General features: G+C 39.4%; 1 protein-coding gene across 1 annotated transcript in view; it reads right to left on the bottom strand.

The window, feature by feature from the left end:
- The window catches only part of Kifap3 (kinesin associated protein 3), a 135,336-nt gene extending 133,055 nt beyond the window's left edge, over window positions 1-2,281 (bottom strand). The window contains exon 1 of the mRNA XM_021160355.3: window positions 2,130-2,281. Within this exon, the coding sequence (XP_021016014.1) occupies window positions 2,130-2,209 (80 nt within the window). The 5' untranslated portion in view covers window positions 2,210-2,281. The remainder of the gene's footprint in view (window positions 1-2,129) is intronic.
- Between the last annotated feature and the right edge of the window lie 21,195 nt (window positions 2,282-23,476).

Below are 23,476 nucleotides of genomic sequence, written 5' to 3'. Positions count from 1 at the left end.
GAAGAAAGCATCTTCAAAAAAGTGGTGCTGGTCTAACTGGATTTCTGCTTGTAGAAGAATGCAAATAGATCTATATCTATCACCCTGCACAAAATTCAAGTCCAAGTTGATCAAACACCTCAACATAAACCAAGTTACACTTAATCTAATAGAATATCAACTGAGGAATAGCCTTGAACTCATTGGTACAGGAGCCAAGTTTCTGAACAGAACACCAGTGGCTCAGTCTCTAAGATCAACAATTGATAATGGGACCTCATGAAACTGAAAGGTGTCTATAAGGCAAAGAATCCTGTCAATAGGACAAAAATGGTAGCCTACAGATTGGGAAAGAATCTTCACCTACCCTACATCTGACAGGGGTCTAATATCTAGCATTTATAAAGAACTCAAGGAGTTAGACACCAATGAACCAAATAACCCAACTAAAAATGGGTTACAGAGCCAAAAAGAATTCTCCACAGAGGAATCTCAAATGGCTGAGAAACACTTAAAGAAATGTTTAAAGTTCTTATTCATCAGGGAAACACAAATAAGAACAACTCTGAGGTCCCATCTCACACGGGTCAGAGTAGCTATGATAAAAGTCTGAAGTGGTGCTGTTGAGGGTGTGGAACAAGGGAAACACTCCTCCACTGCTGGTAGGAGTGCAAACTTATACAACCATGTTGGAAATCAATTTGGTGGTTTCTCCAATAATAGGGAGACCTACTCAAGCTACACCACTCCTGGGCACATACCTGAAAGATGTGCCAACATCCCACAAAGACACTTGCTCCACTATGTTCATAGCAGTTTCATTCATAATAGCCAGAAACTGGAAACAATCTAGATGTTCCTCAACTGAAGAATGAATAAAGAAATGTGGTTCATCTACACAATGGATTATCATTTAGCTATTAAAAACAAAGACATCACAAATTTTGCAGCCAAATGGATAGATCCCAAATGGGTAGATCCCAAAAGACATGTATGGCATGTACTCACTTATAAGTGGATATTAGCCATAAAATTCAGGATGCCCATGCAACACTCCATAGACCCAAAGAAGCTAAACAAAAAGGAAGGCCCGGATTAGGATGCTTGATTCTCACTTAGAAGGGGGAATAAAATAGTTGTAGGAGCTAGATGGAGGGAAGGAAGAGTGTGGGAGAAGGAATGGGGAGAGGAATTGAGGGAGTTCAGGATCAGGTGTGGGGAGGGCAAGGACAGATGGCCAGATGGCTATGAGAATGAGTGGAAATCTGCAACTAGTGGGGGTGGAAAAGTAGGGGATGTCTAGAGGATGTGCCAGAGACCTGGGATAGGGGAAGCACCCAAGAATCACTGAGGGTGACCTTAGCTGTGACTTACAGCACTGGATATATGGAATCTGAAGAGGCCACCTTCTGTAGCCAGGCAGGAACTTCATAGAGCAAAAGGGACTCCAACCCACCCACAAAACTTTCAACCCAAAATTTCACCTGTATACAAGAAATGTAGGGACCCCTCTGACACTATTAATGATACTCTGTTATGCTTGCAGACAGGAGTCCATCATGGCTGTCCTTTGAGAGACTCCACCCAGCAGCTGACTTAGTTGCAGAGACCCATAGCCAAACAGTGAATGGAGCATGGGCATTCTTATGGAAGAGTTGGGGTAAGGATTTTGGGCCTCAAAGGGGGTAGGTACTCCATAGGAAGACCAACAGAGTCAACTAACCTGAACTCTGGGGGTTCTCAAAAAAAATGAACCATCAACCAAAGGCATACATGGGCTGGAACTAGCCCCCTCTACATTAGTAGCAGAGTTGCAGCTTGGTCTCTATGAGTGTCTCAACAACTGTAGTGAGGGCTATTCCAAAAGCTGTTTCCTGTCTATGAGATATGTTCTTCTAGCTGGGTGGCCTTGTCTGGCCTCAGTGGAAGAGGATGTACCTAGTCCTACAGAGACTTGATGTGCCATGGTGGGGGTATATCCCTGGGAGCTCCCACCCACTCAGAGGAGAAGGGGGTGGGGGATGAGGGGAGGGATCGTGATGTAAAGTGAATAAATGAAATAAAATAACAAAATAAAAATAGTTCAAATAAACTATTTAAAAGTTTTCATCCTGATTTACTTCAGTAATCTTGGTATAGTTCTTTCTTACCTTGTGACTGCCTTTGGGACATCATCAAATGGCCATTGTGGTCCAAAGAGTCCACAACCACCAGTTATTAGTGCAGTCATCTTCTCACTTAATTTGAGCTCATGATACACATCTTAATACAAAGGAAATTTCAGTTAAAAGGAGTTCTTACAATGCATCTTATTCTTGATGGTGGCAACCCCCTATTGACAACCAGTATGACATAGCAAACAATTATGACATCACTGAGTGACTCCAAGTGTCAGAATGGGGAGCGAAGTGGCCCATAAGGACAATGATTCTTGAATCTGTGATTTTCTCTTATATTATGGAAAATGCTTTAATAGCTATGTGTTATGCCAACCTCATAATACTTGTTACTTGATACACAGTCAAATGAATGTATTGTCTTTATACACAGGAGGTATGCATTTAGTCACAGACACTTGTCTTTGCAATTTAATATATGCAGATTTATTTGTTAAAGTAGAAGTTACAAGAGAGTATAGATACCGTTACTCTCATGTGTATCCTTTTGAAGAAATGTACTTAGAATGATCAAGGGGAGAGGATCTGAACTTTGGTTATTATAAACTGATTTATTAATTTTTCCAAAATGTATAAGCAGGTATTTCTTTAGACTTGGGTAGGCAAGTAAATCTACCTATGAATAGGCATACCTGTGAGTAAGGCATAGTTTCTGACCCGAGAGAGTGCCTTTAAATGCAGCATAAGTACAAAGAAAAGAAGTAGATAAAATTCGTAGCCATATATTCTACATGGAACTAGAATGTAGTTCCATAAAAGCTAAGGAGGATGTGACTGGAGAATCATTATTTAAGTCTTGAGAGGCCATTGAGGGCACAGGACACTCTCCAAAGAACTGAGGCTATAAGAACTAGAGAGTGACCTCAACAACTAGAGGACAAGCAATCAACATTTCTGCTATGTAAGCCATCATTTCCATCCACCTACATCTCAATTTTATGTGTTGTTTTTCCCTTGACCATTCTACTGAAGTTTTAAAACCTATTAATCATGAAGTCCTCAAGAAAGATGGCACACCATCTCTTAAAGTCACTCGGTGGCTTCCAATTCCACAATCTCACACCAATACCATTTGAGTTAGATATTCACTGACTCCAAACTCACTACCTATTTGTTAGAGCATATTTCATACTTCAGGCACACTTCAGAGCTAATGTAAGAGGTAAAGAAGTAGTCAAAGATCATGTGACCACTTGGGGAAAATTTAAGCTATGGCCATATTAGCATCCAGGTGTTTCCTCTGAAGTTTTAGTAGCAGGATTAGAAAGAATTTAATGCGGAAAGCACATGAGAATGGCCAGGCACCTCTCCTGGAATGACTTGAAAAGTGTGTGGTGACCAAGGAGGTTCCCTCATCACCTCTGTAAGAAAAGTTACTGCTGTGCCATGAATGCTTGTGACATAACCTCTGCGTCATTAAGTACAGAACAAGAACGGCCAACTCATTCCAGCTAGTTCCTATTAACTGCCAGTTGGAAATAACATTGGAGTTAGGTGAAAAACGAATCTATATTTCCAGGATTGACATAAATTATTTTCCATTGAGTAACATAATCACGGCTTAACCAAGGAGCCAAAGCCTTGTCATCTGTAATTTGACTTTAAGACTTTATTTTCTTTCCCTTCCTTTCCTTTCCCCACTCATTTCTGCTTTCCCCCTTCCACCTTCCTTTGCTCTCCCCTCTCTCCTCTTTAATTACTCCCCTCTCATGTGATAGGCAGAACTTGTTATAGAAATGACTGCAGATCAGAAAGATCGTTTCCAATATGTAAACTTGGTCTGTCTTTGCTAATTATCATTTTCCTTTCATTTTTCCCTTCATTTACATGATTGTTTCTTTTGATTTTTTCTTTCATTTAGTCATGCTTGTGTACACTAGAATAGATTTTTTTTTAAATTTCGTTTTTATGATATTTGTATTTTTACAGTATTCAATTTTGTAATGCAAGACGCACATGCAATGTGTAATGATTAAATCCTCTGATATTCTCATTTCCATGTACTGGGAACTTTCAAATTCTTCCTCTCTAGTGATTTTTAAACATGTAATTGATAGTTTTAGACACAGTTATCCATGGTGCTATGGAATTTATTCCAGCTAGTTCTATCTAATATCCACTGTCTACCCTCTTATTGCTCTTCCCTTCTCCTGCTCTCCCCACTCTAGTGAATTTTGGTCTCCTCTCAGTATCTGTGAAGGTTTTTAAAGCTTCCATGAATGAGTGGAAACTCATTTGCTTCTCTGTTCTTTATTTCTCTTAACATACAACCCTCCAAGTTGATCCATTGTTATAAGTCATAGAGTTTCATTCTATCAGACGGGCCAGTCACATTCTATCAAGTGTTCTTATTTCATGTATCCCACAGGTTAATCTTCAATATCCATATTTCTCAGTTTGAATCAGCTTATCAAGTATATAGTAAGCAAGCAAAAGTAAAAGAATAAATAGCAAGGAGTAGATTGTAGAAATGGCAGATAGCAAAACATCATTAAACCAATGCTCACAATACTCAGCAGAAACAACTGGGTGAGTAGCTTGACTGGGAAACTAAGCAAAACTAACATCCTTAAGTCGGGGGTGGGGGGTGTCTTACAAACACCACACAGAAATTGACTGGGGAAGAGGAGGCAACAAACGGGTATTCTTGATCAACAAACTGCCAAGCAGAATGTCTTCCCCTAAATGAGGCTTCTTTGGTTTTACATTTTTATTTTAATATGAGCTTTAAAAAACTGATCTTTCTTTGGCACGTGATGTCTCTAGACTCTTCTATGTGTAAGACTGTATGGTCTATAATCAAGAACACTTTGAGGATACACTTGACATCTTTTGTGACTGGATAGATTAATTATTTTTCTTACCTAATTGCTCTGGATATGTCTTCTATTCTTGAAATGGTGAAAGTGGACATTCTTGTTGTTTTTTTTTTTCCCAGAAATACTTTTAGAATTTTCCTCACTTACTATGATATTGTCTGTGGGTTTATCATATAGCTATTATTGTTTTTCAATATGTGCGCTCATGCGTGTGTGCATGTGTGTGTGTGTGTGTCTGTGTGTACAGATTCCCAGGATCTCCTAGCTAGTACCTAAAGACAAACATGAGTGGTGGCATGTAGCCATGACTGACCCAGGTACAGCAGTTATACTGTTTTTTTGCTCACCCTTTCTTCTTTTTCTTTCCTCTTTTTTTCTCTTTCAGTTCTTACTCTCCAGGGTTCATATAGACACTAGTTATTTCTGATTGCAAAGCCTCTACAAACATGCCAATATTGTACTCTACTCTATAATGTGAAGTCACTGAAACTGTTAATTAAAAAAAAAAAACATTTAAGCAAAATCAGCCTCAAATTTCACCACAATGTATCCAAGTCCTGCTGTATGAACACTCTTTTCTAATTTTTAAGTAATATGGTTTTCAAACAAAAGTGAAACATGTCAAATTCTGTGACACCTTCCTCATCAAAATAGTTCCTGTTAAAATTAAATCGATGCCTTTAATTTAATGAAACCACAGAGGAATTTTATATAGTTCTTTAAGTATTTTCTTTTACACCTTTCAGTACCTCTCAGAAAACCACATGGGGTACAAAGTAAACAAAGTGTGAGGGCTGGCAGGAGGGCTCAGCAGGTGAAGGAGCTTGCTGCCAAGACCCTGAGCTTGATCCCCAGAGTCCACATGGTGGAAGCAGAGAACCAATTCCTGCAAGTTATCATCTGACCACCATGTGTGTGCCATGGCATGTCCACCCCCATTCATACACTTCGCACACCCCCAAAACAAAGAGAATGTAAACAAAATATTGAAGAATTTTAAACCTGCAAAAGTTTTGTCCTAATTTACCAATTTATAACCTTCAGGATTTAAAGATATTTTCAACGTGGTCAAAGCCAAACGACCTGTTTTGAAACATCTTTTTGATTAGGCGTTAGCTATTCTCGGAGACACAAGTTCCTAAAGTCCTGAGCTGCTTTCGTTGGAATTCTCGGCTGCTGGTTATGACTCACTGAGATGGATGCATTATTCTTTTTTAATTTACTTCAGTAAAAACTCCCAATGAATTTAAAGTCAGTGCTCTGTATGTAAAAAGAAGGATGTGTGTTCCCGTACTATCCTCTAGATGACCTCTTAGTAATTAGATTTTAGAGAGCAGAGTTGTTATCAAGAGTCAGATTCATCACACAACCCAAGAGATTCTTCTTCAAGCCAGCCCCTTTATAAAATCCTGTTCCAGGCTTTGCTGGCTGGTGGATTCCCACATTGGTGATATGCCACCCAGAAAATCCCATTTCCTCTTTTCCCTCTCTTTCACTTCCTGCTCACACTGTGAAGACTTAGTTTATACTTCTCAAGTTTACTTATCGTGGTTTGCATAAAATTACTCTTCACTCACTTACACATTGTAGATAATGGTTATTTGCCTATAAACCTAACAAGTACTGAGTCTTATTTACCCTCCTGCTCTGTGGACACTTTCAGAACAAACGGGCAGTTGTTTTTGAAACACTTGCTATTTTTATGATGCTTGGAACTCTCTTGCCTTGTTGCTTGTGCACCTTTTTAATGGCACAAGTCTCCTTCTTTCATGGTGTTTACTCTGGAGCTGGTGTGAACAGAGGCTCTTGGAAATGTAGAGTGTTAATATCCTGGCATGTGTCTTGCTGTGTGCAAGAGACGGCTTCTCTAGGCTGCTGGGAGCATAGTGGAAGCCAGCCTGTCACAGCATAGACAGACACACCTAGGCCTAAATGATCACATATCCATCGTACCCTCTTGTGCTCTCTGATTTCGTGTGTACAGCTGGCTGCATATTTACTGGAGTACTGCTTTGCATTCATTTCTAGAATGCATGGCACCTCACATGTGCTTCTAATTAATGCTCATGTTTGATTGCTTTACGTAACTTTTTAAACAAAGTTAAATAATCTTGTATAAAAAATGTCAGTTTGTGTTAAAAAAAGCACAATTATGTCTCTTTGGGGAATTAGGAAAAAAAAAGGAAAAAATTAAGTTGAAATACTTCAGCCCCCTTACATATATTGCCATAAATGGTAGTGACATTGAAGCAGTCACACATTTGAGGTTCGAGAGCTTTTAAATAGCTTTTGAACAAATCAAGCACAAAGTAGTATTACTTATATTAAGAAACTTATTTAAAACAGAGCCCATTAATGGGACGTGATTTAAAACCATGTCTGTTTTAAATATACGTTCAAAATTAAGTTACTAGGCCAGAACCCGAAAGTCAGAAAACTGATACCTCAATATAATAACTCCAGCTTTGGAGGCAGATTTATTATTTCAACCCATGAGGAAAGCATGAATTGGTAAATTACCATATCCAGTGTAATATAATTAGACCTAGAAAACTTCATAAATTTCTGTAAGTGTAATACTTTGGGCTACAGTTCACCCAGTAATGTAACAGCTATTCAAAAATGGACTGGTGGTACTGTGGCCTCTAACATAAAATAGAAAAACAAGGGGGGGGGGTTGGCAAAAACCCTAGTAGCTTTATCGATGCTGTTTATATCGATATAGATGCATAAAGATGCATATAAGCTATTTGAAGACAGAAGTACATCTAATACATATATTTGAATTTAAACAGCTTAATCAGATGTTCAAGACCTGGGTCAGATTGACATCATCTTCCGATTCTTTCCTATTTTTCATCATACACACTTATAGATAACACTTGGTATGGCAATTATGCCCTTTCCCCCCTGGGTTTTGTGCTTTTTGGGTTCTTTGGTATCAAGAGGAGCTTTTGTCCCCACAATTAGGTGGTGACTAGATGTAGCAATCAACTTGCCTGGATGCATCATTAATAACAAACCAACTGCTCAGAGCTCATGTTCTGATCAGCTCCCTTATCAAACTCTGTACACCAGCCCAATACTTCTACTGCCTTAAATCACTAATTTAGAGCCAGGCACCAGATAAGTAAGGACTCTTCCGTATGCTTAAAGAAGCGTGGGAATTATTTAAGCCATCCAATCCAACGCTTGCTCAGTATAGCACCTTATCCATTTCTTCCTGTGAAAACCAATACCTTCTTTGGTCTCCTCCTTTCCTCCCTTTCCTCATGGGTTGGGTATCATTATAACCCCAGAATTATGAATAAGTTACATTTTCCTTGGATTCTTTCTTCAATGTTTGTCCTCATCCTGTCTCAATCCAAAGAATTTTCTAGTCCACTTGTCGTCCTTTGCCAACCAGTTACTCCCAACTTCCTCATAACCACTTGGTGTTTTCTATTCTTAAAACCCTTACCGACCCAACCCTAGATACTCTTAATAAACACTGCTAGAACACTCTCTTTTTTGCTGAGGTTTCCTCCTGCAAAACTCTAGTTCCAGAGGACTCCATCCTTTGGATTAAGGGTAGTTGGTTAAATGCCATTCATGGTGAAGATGCTCCATCCTGGTGGGATTAACCTAGTCTCCACCGTTGGCTCAGGATGGAGATGATCAGTTGTGAAGTACTTCTGAATGCGCTCCTGGTCCTGTTACTATGTCAGCCTCACAGAGAGTCACACGTACTAGTGATTCCTCAGATCCTAAGTCCTCCATGAGATACGAGAACACTTGTTCAGTTTCTCAAGCTCTTTCTGTCCTTTGAAACACATTCTCTCAACTACCTCTATCCAGCCACCCTGTTATCATAAATTCAAAGCCAAACCTGTCCTTATGACACCTTCTCTAATCCCTTTTCCTGAATTTGATTATATTTAATTGACAGTTTGTAATGTGTTGTTGCCTGCATGTAATGAACCATATATTGGCAACTTATCACGTGCTGTATGCACTTGTTGAAAGTGTTCTCTGGGACTGAGAAGACCCTTGTTTGCTTGTCCCCACCAGAGCTCCTTGTCCCGGTGCATGCTGACCCCCTTACTTTTAACAGAGAAAGGCACAAGTGGCTAAGGTTATGAGTTATATGCTTGGGAACAGATAGTAGGCAAACTGTTTTCCACGCAGGTTACTATATGCTCCACAATAGAAAATTCTCCAAGTGTGAGTGGGAAGCCAGAAGTCCAGCCATGAGGAAGCTCATGCATGGACCTCCAGCTAACGTCTCCAACATCTCTAATAGGTTTGTGCTAAAGGCTGAGTGGTGGATATGGCAGTGGTACCTGCTGCTACTCTTGCTCTTTTACTTAGAAGCCTGACCTGGGGGATTGCTCTGCTCTGCTTGGAAACTCCAGCTGACTTCCTGAGTCAGTTTCTGCTGGATGCTTGCAGACTTGATGACGTTATTGTCTCAACTAGGCTACACCAGTGGTTCTGCTGGATGCTGTGGACATCTGATTGGATAACATTTTGCTATCTGCTACTTGCTAATTCTTTTTAAACTTCTGTTTGCTACATTCTTAGTAAACACACTGGTTCAATGTGAAAGCAGAGCTATCAGATCAATTTGAAGACTGCACAGAACATTATCTCATATGCATTTAAAAAGACTAGATGGACACTAGGGTTTTTTCACTGTTATAAAAAGCTTAGCATTTGGGGGCAATGGATGCAAGTATACATACTAGTTTGTTTTACTTATATGCTATATTAGGTTGTGTATATTACTCTAGCTGAGTATCATGGTCTTGTCTGAGTGACTTAAATAATGGAAACTAATTTTGTCATGGTTTTAGACTCTAAAAGTTCTAGGTTAAGAACTGACAGGATAGCTTACTTGTTAGAGTTCTCCTTATGCCTTATAAATGCCTGCTTCTCATTGTATTCTCATACACCTTTGCCTCAATACAAGTATACATTAAGAAAAGGAGGGACAGAGAGCTCTTATATGTTAGTTATGCAGATACCAAGCAATAGGTCACAACCCCAACCTTTCCAGCCTCAGTTTAACCACTTTTTGGAGAGTTGCTATCTCTACAATATACTCACTCTGGGGGTTAGGCCTTCAACCTATGAATTTTAAGTCACACACTTCAAAAGCATTTAGCTTTAACCAAAGGGCTAAATGGTATTGTGCTCAAAATAATCAGCATACTGCATTCAAGGTCAATAGCTCTAGTTATGATACTGACTTGTCACTATAGTCAGTACATGTTAGCTCTCATGAGACTTTGGAGTTAGTTTCATAGGCTTAGGAATTAAAGAGTATTTGTGTGTGTGTGTGTGTGTGTGTGTGTGTGTGTGTCGTAGTGGGAATCAAACTCAGGTCCTTGTTCATGCTAGAGAAGCACCACACCACCATCACTCTATAACATCATTTTACACACACACACACACACACACACACACACACACACACACACACACACACACATATGAAAGATGGCTCACATGTGTTTGCTTGCTGTAAAGACATTTAGAAACTGAGTTTAATCCTCAGTACCCACATAAAAAACTAGTCCTGGTGACTGATGCAACACATGGTTGTGATGGCAACACTAGGAAGGTAGAGACAGGTAGATCCGATGTACATAGCAATACCCAGACCAGTGAGGAAACCCTGTCTTCAAAAACAAACCCAGCAATAAGAAACAAGTGGATAACTCCTGAGACCTACACCTGGAGGTTGACCTCTGACCTTCATACATGCGCACTCACACGAATGCATTCTACACACAAACACTTATACATAGGCACATATCAAGACACACAGAATTATGTATGCATATAAGAGATGAAAGTAAAAGCAACAACACTCTCAGGTGGATGAGTAGCAATAGTAGGAGAGGCGGAGATGGGAAATAGTAAGACCAAAATGCCATGATACATGGTACATGATATAATTGTACGTAAATGCCTTTACTGAAGCTGCCAACTTTGTACAATGAATGCAAAACTAACAAAGAATATGCTTTCTCTGAAGAAGAAATCATCCAAGTCTTTCCAGGGGAATCATGTTACTCATAATCTGTGCAACACAGCTTGCAATCCCATGTGAGACTTGCAGAGCTATAGCTGAGATATGGAGGCTCAACCACACATGTACCAGAAGATCACTTTTGTTGCACTCCTTGTTAAGGTATTTAGCTTGAGCCAGTTCTTCCCATCCATGTTAGACCTGGACTGCTCCATCTCTTGGATTCTTTTAAAGAAGAGTCCTTGAAGGGAGTACTGGGTAAAAATTTAATTATGGGGCTGGAGACCTGGCTTAGCAGTTAGAGAGCTTGCTTTTCTTCCAGAGGATCTAGTTCAATTCTACTGAGCATCCACACCAGGTGGCTCATAACCTTCTGTAACTCCAACTTCAGAAATCTGACATCCTCTTCTGGTACCTACACACACACAACAGACACGCATATACATAAATAAGAATGAAATTATTTTAATTTTCTTCAACTAAGAGTAAAGTACATTTACATGATACTCCTTAGAACTTCTAGGTTGTCATTCAGTCCTGATTCCTGTGTCATGCATCCATCTTTTAGTTATGAAATTCCTAGGCAAATGGATGGACCTGGAGGGCATCATCCTGAGTGAGGTAACCCAATCACAAAAGAACTCACATGATATGTACTCACTGATAAGTGGATATTAGCCCAGAAACTTAGAATACCCAAGATACAATTTGCAAAACACATGAAACTCAAGAAGAACAAAGACCAAAGTGTGGACACTTTACCCCTTCTTAGAATTGGAAACAATACACCCATGGAAGGAGTTACAGAGACAAAGTTTGGAGCTGAGAAAAAAGGATGGACCATCTAGAGACTGCCATACCCGGGGATCCATCCCATAATCAGCCTCTAAACGCTGACACCATTGCATACACTAGCAAGATTTTGCTGAAAGGACCCAGATATAGCTGTCTCTTGTGAGACTATGCTGGGGCCTAGCAAACACAGAAGTGGATGCCCACAGTCAGCTATTGGATGTATCACAGGGCCCCCAATGGAGGACCTAGAGAAAGTACCCAAGGAGCTAAAGGGATCTGCAACCCTGTAGGTGGAACAACAATATGAACTAACCAGGACCCTCCGGAGCTCGTGTCTCTAGCTGCATGTGTATCAGAAGATGGCCTAATCGGCCATCATTGGAAAGAAAGGCCCATTGGTCTTGCAAACTTTATATGCCTCAGTACAGGGGAACGCCAGGGCCAAGAAGTGGGAGTGGGTGGGTAGGGGAGGGGGGGGGGAGGGTATGGGGGACTTTTGGGATAACATTGGAAATGTAAATGAAGAAAATACCTAATAAATAAATAAATAAGAATAATTTTGTAAATTATTCCAGTTATTGCCATATCTCTCTCAACATTTCTCTTTGTGCTTATTCTCTTACTTATTCCTAATTAAGTTCTGATTAGATGCCATATTCTCTCCCATCTGAATTCTTGCTCTCAGTCAATAAGGATTATGTTTTATCTTAACCAAATTAGATGCCAAGGAATAACGTTTGATTCCTTTTGCTTTGACACATGACTTGTATAACTGAATCATCTATCAGGATGGTTCTATCCCTTAAATGCTACTCATCCAGACAGACAGACAGTCATCCAGCCAGGCAGCCAGCCAGTCAACTTTTACTGAGAATATTTCATGTTCCAAGAACTAGGAATTTGAAGGCACATGAAAACGTCTCAGTCCTTACCCTCAAGATTTTATAGTCCAGTATGAAGGAAAATGTCTTTGATTGGTTAGTCCTGGTTACTCCGAGCCTGTAGTCATGGAAACATGCCAGGGAACAGCAGGTGCAAAGCCAGAATGCAAGAGAAACAGTGTCTGCTAGTGAACTGCAGCCAACTTCAACAGTTATGTTCAGTTACCTTCGTGGCTCCTAGTCAGTCTTCCATGTGCTGACAGACCCTTCTTTTTATGATACAGACTTGATCATCATGCCCTTATTTAAAAATATCTTGATGAACTTTCCTTGCCTGTTGAATAATATCCAAACTCAGCCCTTGAAATTGTATCACCGCTGTTCCAGTGTGGGACACTCCCAGGCAGCCCGCGTAACTCACCAATTCCCAAATATGCACATCTTAAATTTCCTTCAGTTTTCTACATTTGTTCACCCAGTGAACTCATTTCAGGTGTGGCTTTAATGCTCTAATTGTGAAAATTTTGCTGACGCTCTTCATTTTTCTGTCTCTGTTTTGGTACCTTGTTATGCATACTGTGTAACTTATATGATCATTTTCCTAGCTAGACTATATATGTCTCAAGCCCTCTGAGAGTTCATTTTGTTTATGCAACTCTGACACTATTGCAAAACTTAGTGTCAATATTCAGCAAATTTATACTGTTATATAGAATTTATTTTTCATAAATACTCCTTTTTTTCCCTGAAATAAGTATACTTGAACTCTTTTTCTCTGATTTGTTCCCTTGCCTTTGGATGCCATTTATATATTAAATGTGAGCTTTGTTTTTAATCAAGACTACCACTATGTTACAATGAAATATCCCAATTACAACTACTTGGGAATACATTTGGACTTAATCATTTCTTAAATATTCACTTTCTAAGAAAGAGTTTAGTTTTAAAAAATTATTTGTAATAATACTGTTTTCTATGCAGAACTGAAGTACTGATATTTCTTCTTTTTCTTAAAGATTGTGTTTTATATGTTTGGCTATTTTGCCTGCACACATATATATGTGTGCCATGTGGATGCCTGTTGTTATGGACCCCTGAAATGTCAGTAATAGACAGTTGTGAGCGTCCATGTGAGTACTGGGACTTGAACTTGGATCCTCTAGAGGAGCAGCCTGTGTTCCCAACCACTGAGCTCTCTCCCAGCACACATACTGATTCTTTAAGATCATTTTGTCATTTAGCATTTTGAATACTTTTTCTGGATTTTTTTTTTTTTTTTTTTTTTTTTGGTTTTTCAAGACAGGGTTTCTCTGTATAGCCCTGGCTGTCCTGGAACTCACTTTGTAGACCAGGCTGTCCTCGAACTCAGAAATCCGCCTGCCTCTGCCTCCCGAGTGCTGGGATTAAAGGTGTGCGCCACCACGCCCGGCATTTTTTTTTTTTTGGATTTTTTTTTTTTATTAGTTGACTTAAAAATACTTGTTAAATTTATTAAATAAGTAAACAGTGGTCAGATTTATTTAGAAGTGCATATACAAACTTAGAAAATATAAAATTCATTATAATACAATAATGGTGGGCTCATAAATGCTGTTTTAAATTTATTCATCTCTTATGGTCAATTGCATCTAAATACTCTGTTTGGGAATTATGCATTTATCTTCATATGAAAGAGGCTATTTTGCTGTTTTGGGCCAGGGAGATGGTTCAGGAGGTAAGGAGGCTTAATGCCAAACCTAATGACCTGAGGTTAATCCCTGAACCTGGCACGGAGGAGAGGACTGACTTCCACAGGTTCTCCTCAGACCCCACATGGTGTGGTACTCAACCTCACACACACACGTGCACACACATGTGCACACGAGCATGCACACACACACACACACACACTCACACACACACATACATATACATACATGTAAAAAATGGTGTTGTTGTATAGGTTTATAAATGGGCTTGCTGTGTTTCTCACTGCCTAGAATATCATTCCATTTGATTTTAAGAGCCAGTCCTTTTTTGTCTTAAATTGAAAGTAGAATTTCTTTTCATACAACATATTCTGATCATGCTTGCCCCTCCCTCTTCTTCACAGTTTCTTCCTACCTCCCCTCCCCTCTTGATTCATTCTGTTTCTGTCTCTTGTTAGAAAACAATTAGGCTTCTAAGGGATAATAATAAAATATAATGTAATAAGACAAATCAAAACCACAACAAATGTAAGACTCGAACAATACAAACAAATTGAAGTTAAAGAGTCCAAGAAAAGCCACAAGAAAAACAGATATGGATGTAGAGATTCATTTGTTCCCAGATTCAGGAATACGCCCCCCCCCCCCCGCCCCGCTCCCCAAAAGCTGGAAGCTGTAATACATAGATCCAAAACATGTAAGTTAAAAAAGGTTAAAAAAGAGAAATAAAACCAAATAAAGTAAAAATAAAAGGCACTGACATGACATTATGAGACAGAGACCCTTCAAAGACGCTCTTGAGTTGATTGTCTGCTCACCGTCCCTCACAGAGAGTTTGTTCCTCACAGGGACTGAAGCCGCATGCTCAGGTCCTCCGTGGATTTACTCTGACTTCCAGTTTAGTGTTCGTGTGGGATGCCTGAGTGTGCAAACCAGTAAGTCTCTGTTTCTTGTGCCTGCTCCTGGATTCTTCTTTCTGTTGGTTTACCTCTCCAGCTTCAGTGTGTTAGCTGAAATAAGTGGTAGCGTGCCTCTTCAGATAAGGTGAGGCCCACTGGGTATGTTGCTCTCCTCGCTGCTGCTCTTTGATGCTGTGATCAGACAAGTTGAGAATGGGACTATTCTATCCACTGCGAATTCTTTGAAGCTTCCCAACAACAAAAAACAAAACAGAGAACTGTTGACCACTGATATACCTCCTAGATATCTAACCCAGCTCTGCACAGTGACTAGCTTGTGATTTTACATAGGTTAGCATGCCAGGTGGTATCTGCCTTGCTAACACTTGATGGTTATATCGTTTCTGGTCGTTAAAAAGTTCTTGCATGAGAACCATTATATCATTGTGGTTTTAATCTGTTTCCCTGATCACTTCCTGTGTTACTCAGCTGCTTATGTGCTTATGTGTTATTTGTTAACTATTGTTTATTATGTGTTGACTTGTTCTGTTTTTATCATTGAGTTATATGTAGTCTTTCGTACATTCTCTGTGTAATTTTATTGAAGATATATATATATATATATATGCACATACATATGATATTATTCATTGACTAGAGTTTTTGTTTGCTTAATATCTTTCTTAAACAGAAAGTTTTAAAAATTTGGTGAATCCAAGCTTACTAATTTTTTCTTTTCATGTCCCTTTTCACTCACTCTAAACACTATTTTTCAACAAATATCAGAAAGACACTCTCCTATGTTTTCTTCTTAAGCATTTACAGTTTTAGCTTTTCCATCTGGTGTATAAAATGTATTGCATTAGCTTTTCGTTTGTGTGTGTGTGATAGAGGGATCCAGGTTCCTTTTTGACATATGGATATCCAGCTACCCTAAACCATTTGCTGAAGAGAGTTCTCATTCAAGTAGAACTATTTTAGGTAGTAATGGAAACCATTTGACCATGTTACTCACTGATAACACACTATCATTATGACTGTAGCTGAAGGGATAGCGAGTCATTCCACACTGTAGACTGTTGGTTTTAAGACTGTTTAACATATTATAGATATTTTGATTTTTATAGATATTGTATGGTTACTTTATTAGTATATGGAAACCCTGTTTTAACTTTTATGTGTATCTCTGTGGAGTGTGTGTGTGTGTTTACATGTGAATGTGTGTGTGTGTGTGTGTGTGTATACTCAGGTTCATGCACACATATGTACACATGTGTGTAGAACTCAAAGCTGAAGTTTGGAATCTTCCTCAAGCATTCTGTTTTAGTCTACATTCCCCAGCCACTGCAGTACCCGCTGTGTTTGTGTTGGGTATCTGAGATCTGAACTTTGTGGTCCTTACCTTTTATCCAGTGAACCATCCCTCCCAACCCCCACACTCTTGCTATAACTGTGATTGTGATTGTCTTGGGCCAAGATCAATATGGCAGGGTAAAGAGAATAAATAATGTTTTGATGTGCTCAGTATGGTTCTATTTCTTTATGTATATTTCAATTTCTTCCTGTGTTTGATGCTTTGTAGTGAAGAAGGTTTACATATCATTTGCTAGGTTTATTTGTAAGAAGTTCGTGTTTCTAGATGCTATTGTAAATAGCATTGTTTAATATTATTTAAAAAATTAATCGCTACTGAATAGAGATGCAATTGAGTTTTATATATTGGTTTTATGTTACACAACATTATGCTATACTACTTATCAATTCTAGTGGTTCTTTCACAGATAGGAAGATTTACAACTACAAGAATACTTTTTAAAAACAAATTTCCTACGATTATTTTCTTTGGTCTGGCTACACAATCTAGGAACTTCAGCATGAATTTTCAATACAAGTGTGTAGGATAGTCATCCTTGCTCCATTCTAAGGGTAAGGAAAGAATAACTTAATCAATCAATATTGCATTTTTGTTTTTAAATTTATAGCATTTGCCTTAAAAAGCATAAGTACACCCAATGAATTTTTGCATGTGTTGAAGTGTTCATAGGGATCTTTCTTAGGTAAAATAATGTGACAAGTTACTCTGAATATTCATATGTTAAATAAGTGTTGTAGTCTGAGGCCAAACTCAGTTCATTGTGGTGTCCTATGCTTTTTACATATTGCTGGATTTAATTTGCTAATATTTCATTGAGAGTAACAGTCACCTGAGCTGCTGGCTCTTGAGAGGAACCTGTGAGCCTACAGATGGTCGTTAGACTGGCAGGTGAAGTGCAATGTAGCTTTTACTTCCCCCAGTTGTACTGATTTGTCCTTTAAATCTCAGCCTGGTTGTCGTTTCTCGAGGGTTCTGCTGGATTTACAAATCATGAAATGTGCTTGTCTTTTCTACCCATACGTTTTTGCCCTGTTGTCATACCCATAGTGCCCATCCTCCTGACACTTATAAACTGTCTAAAGGCTGAGGAAGGTGGACATTAGGTCTATCCCTGTCCACCATCAGTCTCCCAAGCCCAGTAGAGTCTCATTTAATCAACACTCGAGAAAATGCCAGTGGTTTTCACAGGAACTCTTATTCCATCACCTGAGAGTAGTTTTGATTCCCCATTGACTCAGAATGGAGATCATTTCATTTTAAATTTTAATTGTATAAGTCAGATCTTGATAATTCCCACAGAGCTGAGAAAACTATCTTCTCCTTCCACCCCGGATGTCTCTGAGAAGGGAATACTTCTTTGAATACAGGTCCATCGTTCCCTATGTTATATTTTGCTCATTCTTGTCAGCTCACAGCTGACTGACCATGGACAGATTATATAATACTTCAGAATTTCTCATTCTTCATTCATTAAATGAAGTTAGTTAACCTATGTTATTAGCTGGTACAGTCACTAATTGAATTATTGTATTCAGAGACTTAGCCCCTAGTATCCACTGAGTTCTAAAAACAATTTGCATTTATTTTGGTCTTTTCAGTCTTGCTTTCCCAAGAAGGGATGAGAAGGGTGAAGACAACAGGCAACTATGCATGTTCCCTTTCCATGGGGAACAGATGTTTCTGGATTCCTCCTTTACCTGTTCTTTTCTCCTCTTGGTCTCATTCTAACAAAATAACCCCCCAAACCAAATCTGAGTATGTTGACCTCAATGTAATGAAGATTAATCAAGCATATGCTATTCACTTTGTGGTGCTGCTGTTTAAAGAGATTGCCAACAACCCAGACATCTAAATTAGTTTTTAAATGTCACTATTTAATTGGACTCACAGGTTCTGTGTGAGTCCTGAGAGTGGCTTTCTTGCCCTCAGGGACCCTGGAGAATTCACCCGAGAGCCGCAATGTCTCTGTGAGTCTTTTTGTTGGGTGCCTTTCTTTCTCTTAAAATCTCACCATTGACTCTGGAGTATCCATAAAGAGGGCTCTGTATGGGCTACTTGACTTGTTGCTGTGACAAACACCTTGAAATATCTGCCTCAGAAGCTCTGTGGCTCCCACCTGTCCCAGAAGGTGTCCGCTTCTGTGTGCACACTCTCCCCTGTGCAGAATAATTTTCGGGCGGAGTCCCGGAACCAAGATGACTCCCGCCATTCCTGAGGCAAAAACCTTCCGGGCCGGGTGGACACCTGTCCTCTGGCTGGGGTGATATGTACTCACTAATAAGTGGATATTAGCCCAGAAACTTAGTATACCCGAGATATAAGAGACAATTTGTAAAACACATGAAACTGAACAAGAATGAAGACTAAAGTGTGGACACTTTGCCCCTTCTTAGAATTGGAAACAATCACCCATGGAAGGAGTTACAGAGACAAAGTTTGGAGCTGAGACAAAAGGATGGATCATCTAGAGACTGCCATATCCAGGGATCCATCCCATAATTAGCCTCCAAACGCTGACACCATTGCATACACTAGCAAGTGTTTGCTGAAAGGACCCTGACATAGCTGTCTCTTGTGAGACTAGGCCGGGGCCTAGCAAACACAGAAGTGGATGCTCACAGTCAGCTATTGGATGGATCACACGGCCCCCAATGGAGGAGCTAGAGAAAGTATCTAAGGAGCTAAAGAGATCTGCAACCCTGTAGGTGCAACAACATTATGAACTAACCAGTACCACGGAGCTCTTGACTCTAGCTGCATAGGTATCGAAAGATGGCCTAGTCGGCCATCACTAGAAAGAGAGGCCCATTGGACATGCAAACTTTATATGCCCCAGTACAGGGGAACGCCAGGGCCAAAAAATCGGAATGGGTGGGTAGGGAAGTAGGGGGGGAGGTTATGGGGGACTTTTGGGATAGCATTGGAAATGTACTTGAGGAAAATACATAATAAAAAAAATAATAATAAAAAAAGAAAGATCTGCCTAAGGAAAGTCCAGTTTACTTTGGCTCCCAGCTTCTGAGGATGTAGAGATGGTTTGGTGGCAGGTGCAGGAGGCAGCTGGTCACAATGAATCCATAGTGAGAAGGTAGAGAGGAACAGGAAGTGTGGCTGGCTATAAAGCCATGAAGCCTGTCCCTTGTGATATACTTCTTGTAGTGCTAATGGTTCCACAACCTCACATATGGTGCCAACACCTGAGACCAAGTAGTCAAGCATAAGAGCTTGGGAAGGATGTTTTACATTCAAGCAATAGGCTCTGTCTGAATCTAAGGATGTCTATTTGTGATTTTCTTATCCTAGATTCAACTTTATTTGCTTTATCGTCATCATTAACACCTGATCTTCCTTGTCTGGCCTAGTTTACCTACAGAGATACGCTTAGTTGGTTTTAAACAGCAGCACCAATACTGACATGGTAACAATACAGGAGAAAAGTTTGGACTATGTGACAATGCCGACAAAATTAGTGTCATGCATGGCACATCAGAGTCCTCAATCCACTAGGGTGACCACAGGCCAAACTTGGGTTGCCAGGATGGCCTGAGATAAACCAGTTAGCCTTGGGAAGTAACAACTGCAACAAACTGGAGGGAAGCCAAGAATGCAGAGCTTCAGATCAGGTTTCTAGGCCAAAGTTAGGAACACGATTGATAAGACTCAAGTTGCAAAGGCAAGGGGATGGCCACAGAAAATCAGAACATAGATGGACAGAGGCGGTAGCTTGTTCATCTGAGGTCAGGAACTCTGTAGGTGAGCATCAGAGACAATAAAAATAACTGATTTAGGTTCCCAGGGCTGCAGAGCTTCGGTGAGGTGAGTCACTAGTAAGATCAGGGATGCTTCATGGTCTTCAACATGTGTTTGATTTTGGACACAGTACCAGCATCCATCCCTTATCTTTCCCTCCTTTCAATCTGCATTTTCCACTAAACTTTCTGGGAAAAAGGAATAAAAGTAATAATATTAAGTGTCTGTTTGCCCAACTTTAGTAGATTGCAACTCAATCCTAGGAATCTTTTTATATTGATGAACCACACAGTTGCCTATAGGAAGCTTTTATATTAATTCTGATATCTTCATGCTGAAGGTAGATACATACCACTAGTAGAGAAATTAGAGACCAAAGGTCAATTGGTACTCTGATTCACTAACCTCCTTCATTTCCACCTTAAAAGGAAATTGATTTTAATTCTTAAAATATATTCTTTGAGAATTTCATACACACACACACACACACACACACACACACACACATATATATATAATGTGTTTTGATTACACTTACCCACATTACCATCCCCCAGTCTCCTACTCTGTATGAGCCCTCTTTCTTCCTTACTTATCTTTTTCCTACATTTATATCTTTTCTAAACAACCTGCTAAATTTAATTAGAGTTGCTTGTATGAGTATGCGCTTGAGGTTATTAATATTAACTGAAGCATGGGAAACTTACCAGTTGCTATACAAGAGAATGAGTCTTCCTCCCACCAGCGGCGGTTAGATGGATGCCAGTAGATCCTCAGGGAAGGGTAGGCCTTTATTAGCCTCACTCCCACCCATGATGGAATCTTTTGGGATAAATATTATGCAGGTCTTGTGGAGGGACCCAGAACTCTAGTGAGTTCATGAGTGCAACGGCTATGGAATGGACAGAAGACTGTGTTTACAACCATTCCTCATTTTCTGAATGTTACGTTCTTCCTGCCTCCTTGTCTATGAGCTTCCTGAGCCTTTGGCAGTGACAGGTGGGGAGGGCTGATTCATAAGTCCCTCTTAGAAGTAAGTATTCAACAGTCATGTATTTGCAACCTTTTAACCAGTTATGTGTCTTTTGCATTAACCACTGTGTGGACTGCATGCTGGCAAAAAGAAACTTGCTTGACAGGGCTGAGGGTATCATTAATCTATGTGTATAAATATTTAGAAGGCAGTATGACTCATGTCCTTAGTAAAAAACAAATAAACAAAACAACCAACAACAACAATCACAGCAACAGTAGTAGGTAGCTGCCTTCCTGTATAGTAGCCTGTGTTTACAGTGTCAGACATGAATTCCCTCCTATGGCATTTAATATCTACTGCTGGGTAAGAGTGACAGTCACTTCTCTTCCCTAGAGGGCTGCATAGCACCTTCTGGCACTAAGAAAGCTAATATAAAAAACTCTTTTAATTAATTTTTCTCCATTTGCTTGCTTGTTTATAAATAATAGGCTTCTATCACTACTCCTGGTTTCTCTGAAGTTTGAGGTTCTATCGATATCCTTGTATTGATAAATGAAGACAATTTATTTACAGTCTACCTTTGTATTTCCACTCCTATCTTCTCAAGATCTTACATTCATTTTTAGTTAAGGTCATGTTCAATATTTGTAGCAGTATAATTATTTAAACAATACTAATACCTGTACTGTGTAGTTATAAAGATAACATTTTGTTTTGATTTGTTTTTGTCTTTTTAGATAGGGTTTCTTCATGTAGCCCTGGCTGTCCTAGAACTCACTCTATAGACCAGGCTGGCCTTGAACTCCAAGATCTGCCTGACTCTGCTTCCTGACTATTGGTATTAAATATGTGTACCACCACCAATCAGCTAAGACAGCATCACAAAATTCTTTTAAAACTCTCTGTGGTGGTCTGAATGAGAATGGCCCTTATAGGCTCATATATTTGAATGCTTCACTCATAGCTGGTAGACTGTTGAGGAGCCATTGAGGTGTGTCCTTGTTGGAGGTGTTTGTCAGTTGGGGGTGGGATTTGGGCTTTAAAAAGCCCACATCAGCCCCAGTCTCTCTTGCTCTCTGCCTACTGCTTGTGGATCAGACATCAGCTCTTAGCTACTTCCCCAGTACCATGCCTGTCTGCCTGTATGTGGCCATGTTCTCTACCATGATGGTAATAGGCTCATCCTCTGAACTTGTGAGAAAGCCCCAATAGAATGCTTTCTGTTATAAACTGCCTTGGTCATGGTGTCTCTTCACAGCAATAGAAGAGAAACCAAGACACCTCCCTTTTAGTTTCATAATTTCTGATATACCTATCATACATTCATCTCTATGCTACACCATTCTCTTCTCATGGCTTTTGATGTAATTAATCTATGTCTTTCCTCTTGTGGGACCCCCTGATCCCTTTGTACCAAACTGGACCATTAATTTTCTAGAAATTTGGCATTCCTGCTATCAGGAGGTTCCTTTTCATTGGTCTACGAATATACTTTTCTAATTTCTTCAGCAAGGTCTTCATTTCTTGTTGAATGATGGACTCTCTGTTTTTTCTGGATCCCGAACATTAAAACACCATGTGTCCCACAGTTTATTTTAGAGTAATCACATTCTGCCTTTAATTTCCATAACACAAGCTTTGGCTTACAATGGCCTGCTAATTATTTTTTTCTTCACTGCTGACTAATGGAATTCCAGTTCTATGCCTTAAATACTTTTGGCTTTCCTAATAGCTGGTGAAAGAAATCTGAGGAAATTAAAAAAGGGAAAATGGCCTCTCATTCATCACATTTGCCTAAGTAGATACTTTTCTACATCATGAAACTTACTCTGATTAAATGATGATTGGAGGAAGTTTACAATAGGACAATTTCACCCTCCCCTCTAGGATTGGGATTTGTATAAAAATATAGTTGCCCACCATGTTTTTGTTTAAAACAGCAGATACCAAGGAATTAAATACCCAGACATGAAAATATGTTGTGAACCCCATGGACAATTATGAATTACTTCTAAAGTCTACAAGTATCACTGATTGTCTTGCAAAATTTATTTTCCAGGCAATAGTATTCAAACAGGCACATCATTTTTGTGACGTTATAAAATACTTCAAGATGTATTT

Source organism: Mus caroli, unplaced genomic scaffold (genome assembly GCF_978045245.1).
Source record: "Mus caroli unplaced genomic scaffold, Mus_caroli_1 scaffold_1, whole genome shotgun sequence".
Taxonomy (NCBI): Eukaryota; Metazoa; Chordata; class Mammalia; order Rodentia; family Muridae; genus Mus; species Mus caroli.
Note: the sequence above shows the minus strand (reverse complement) of the source record. Positions and strands in the feature narration are given on the sequence as shown.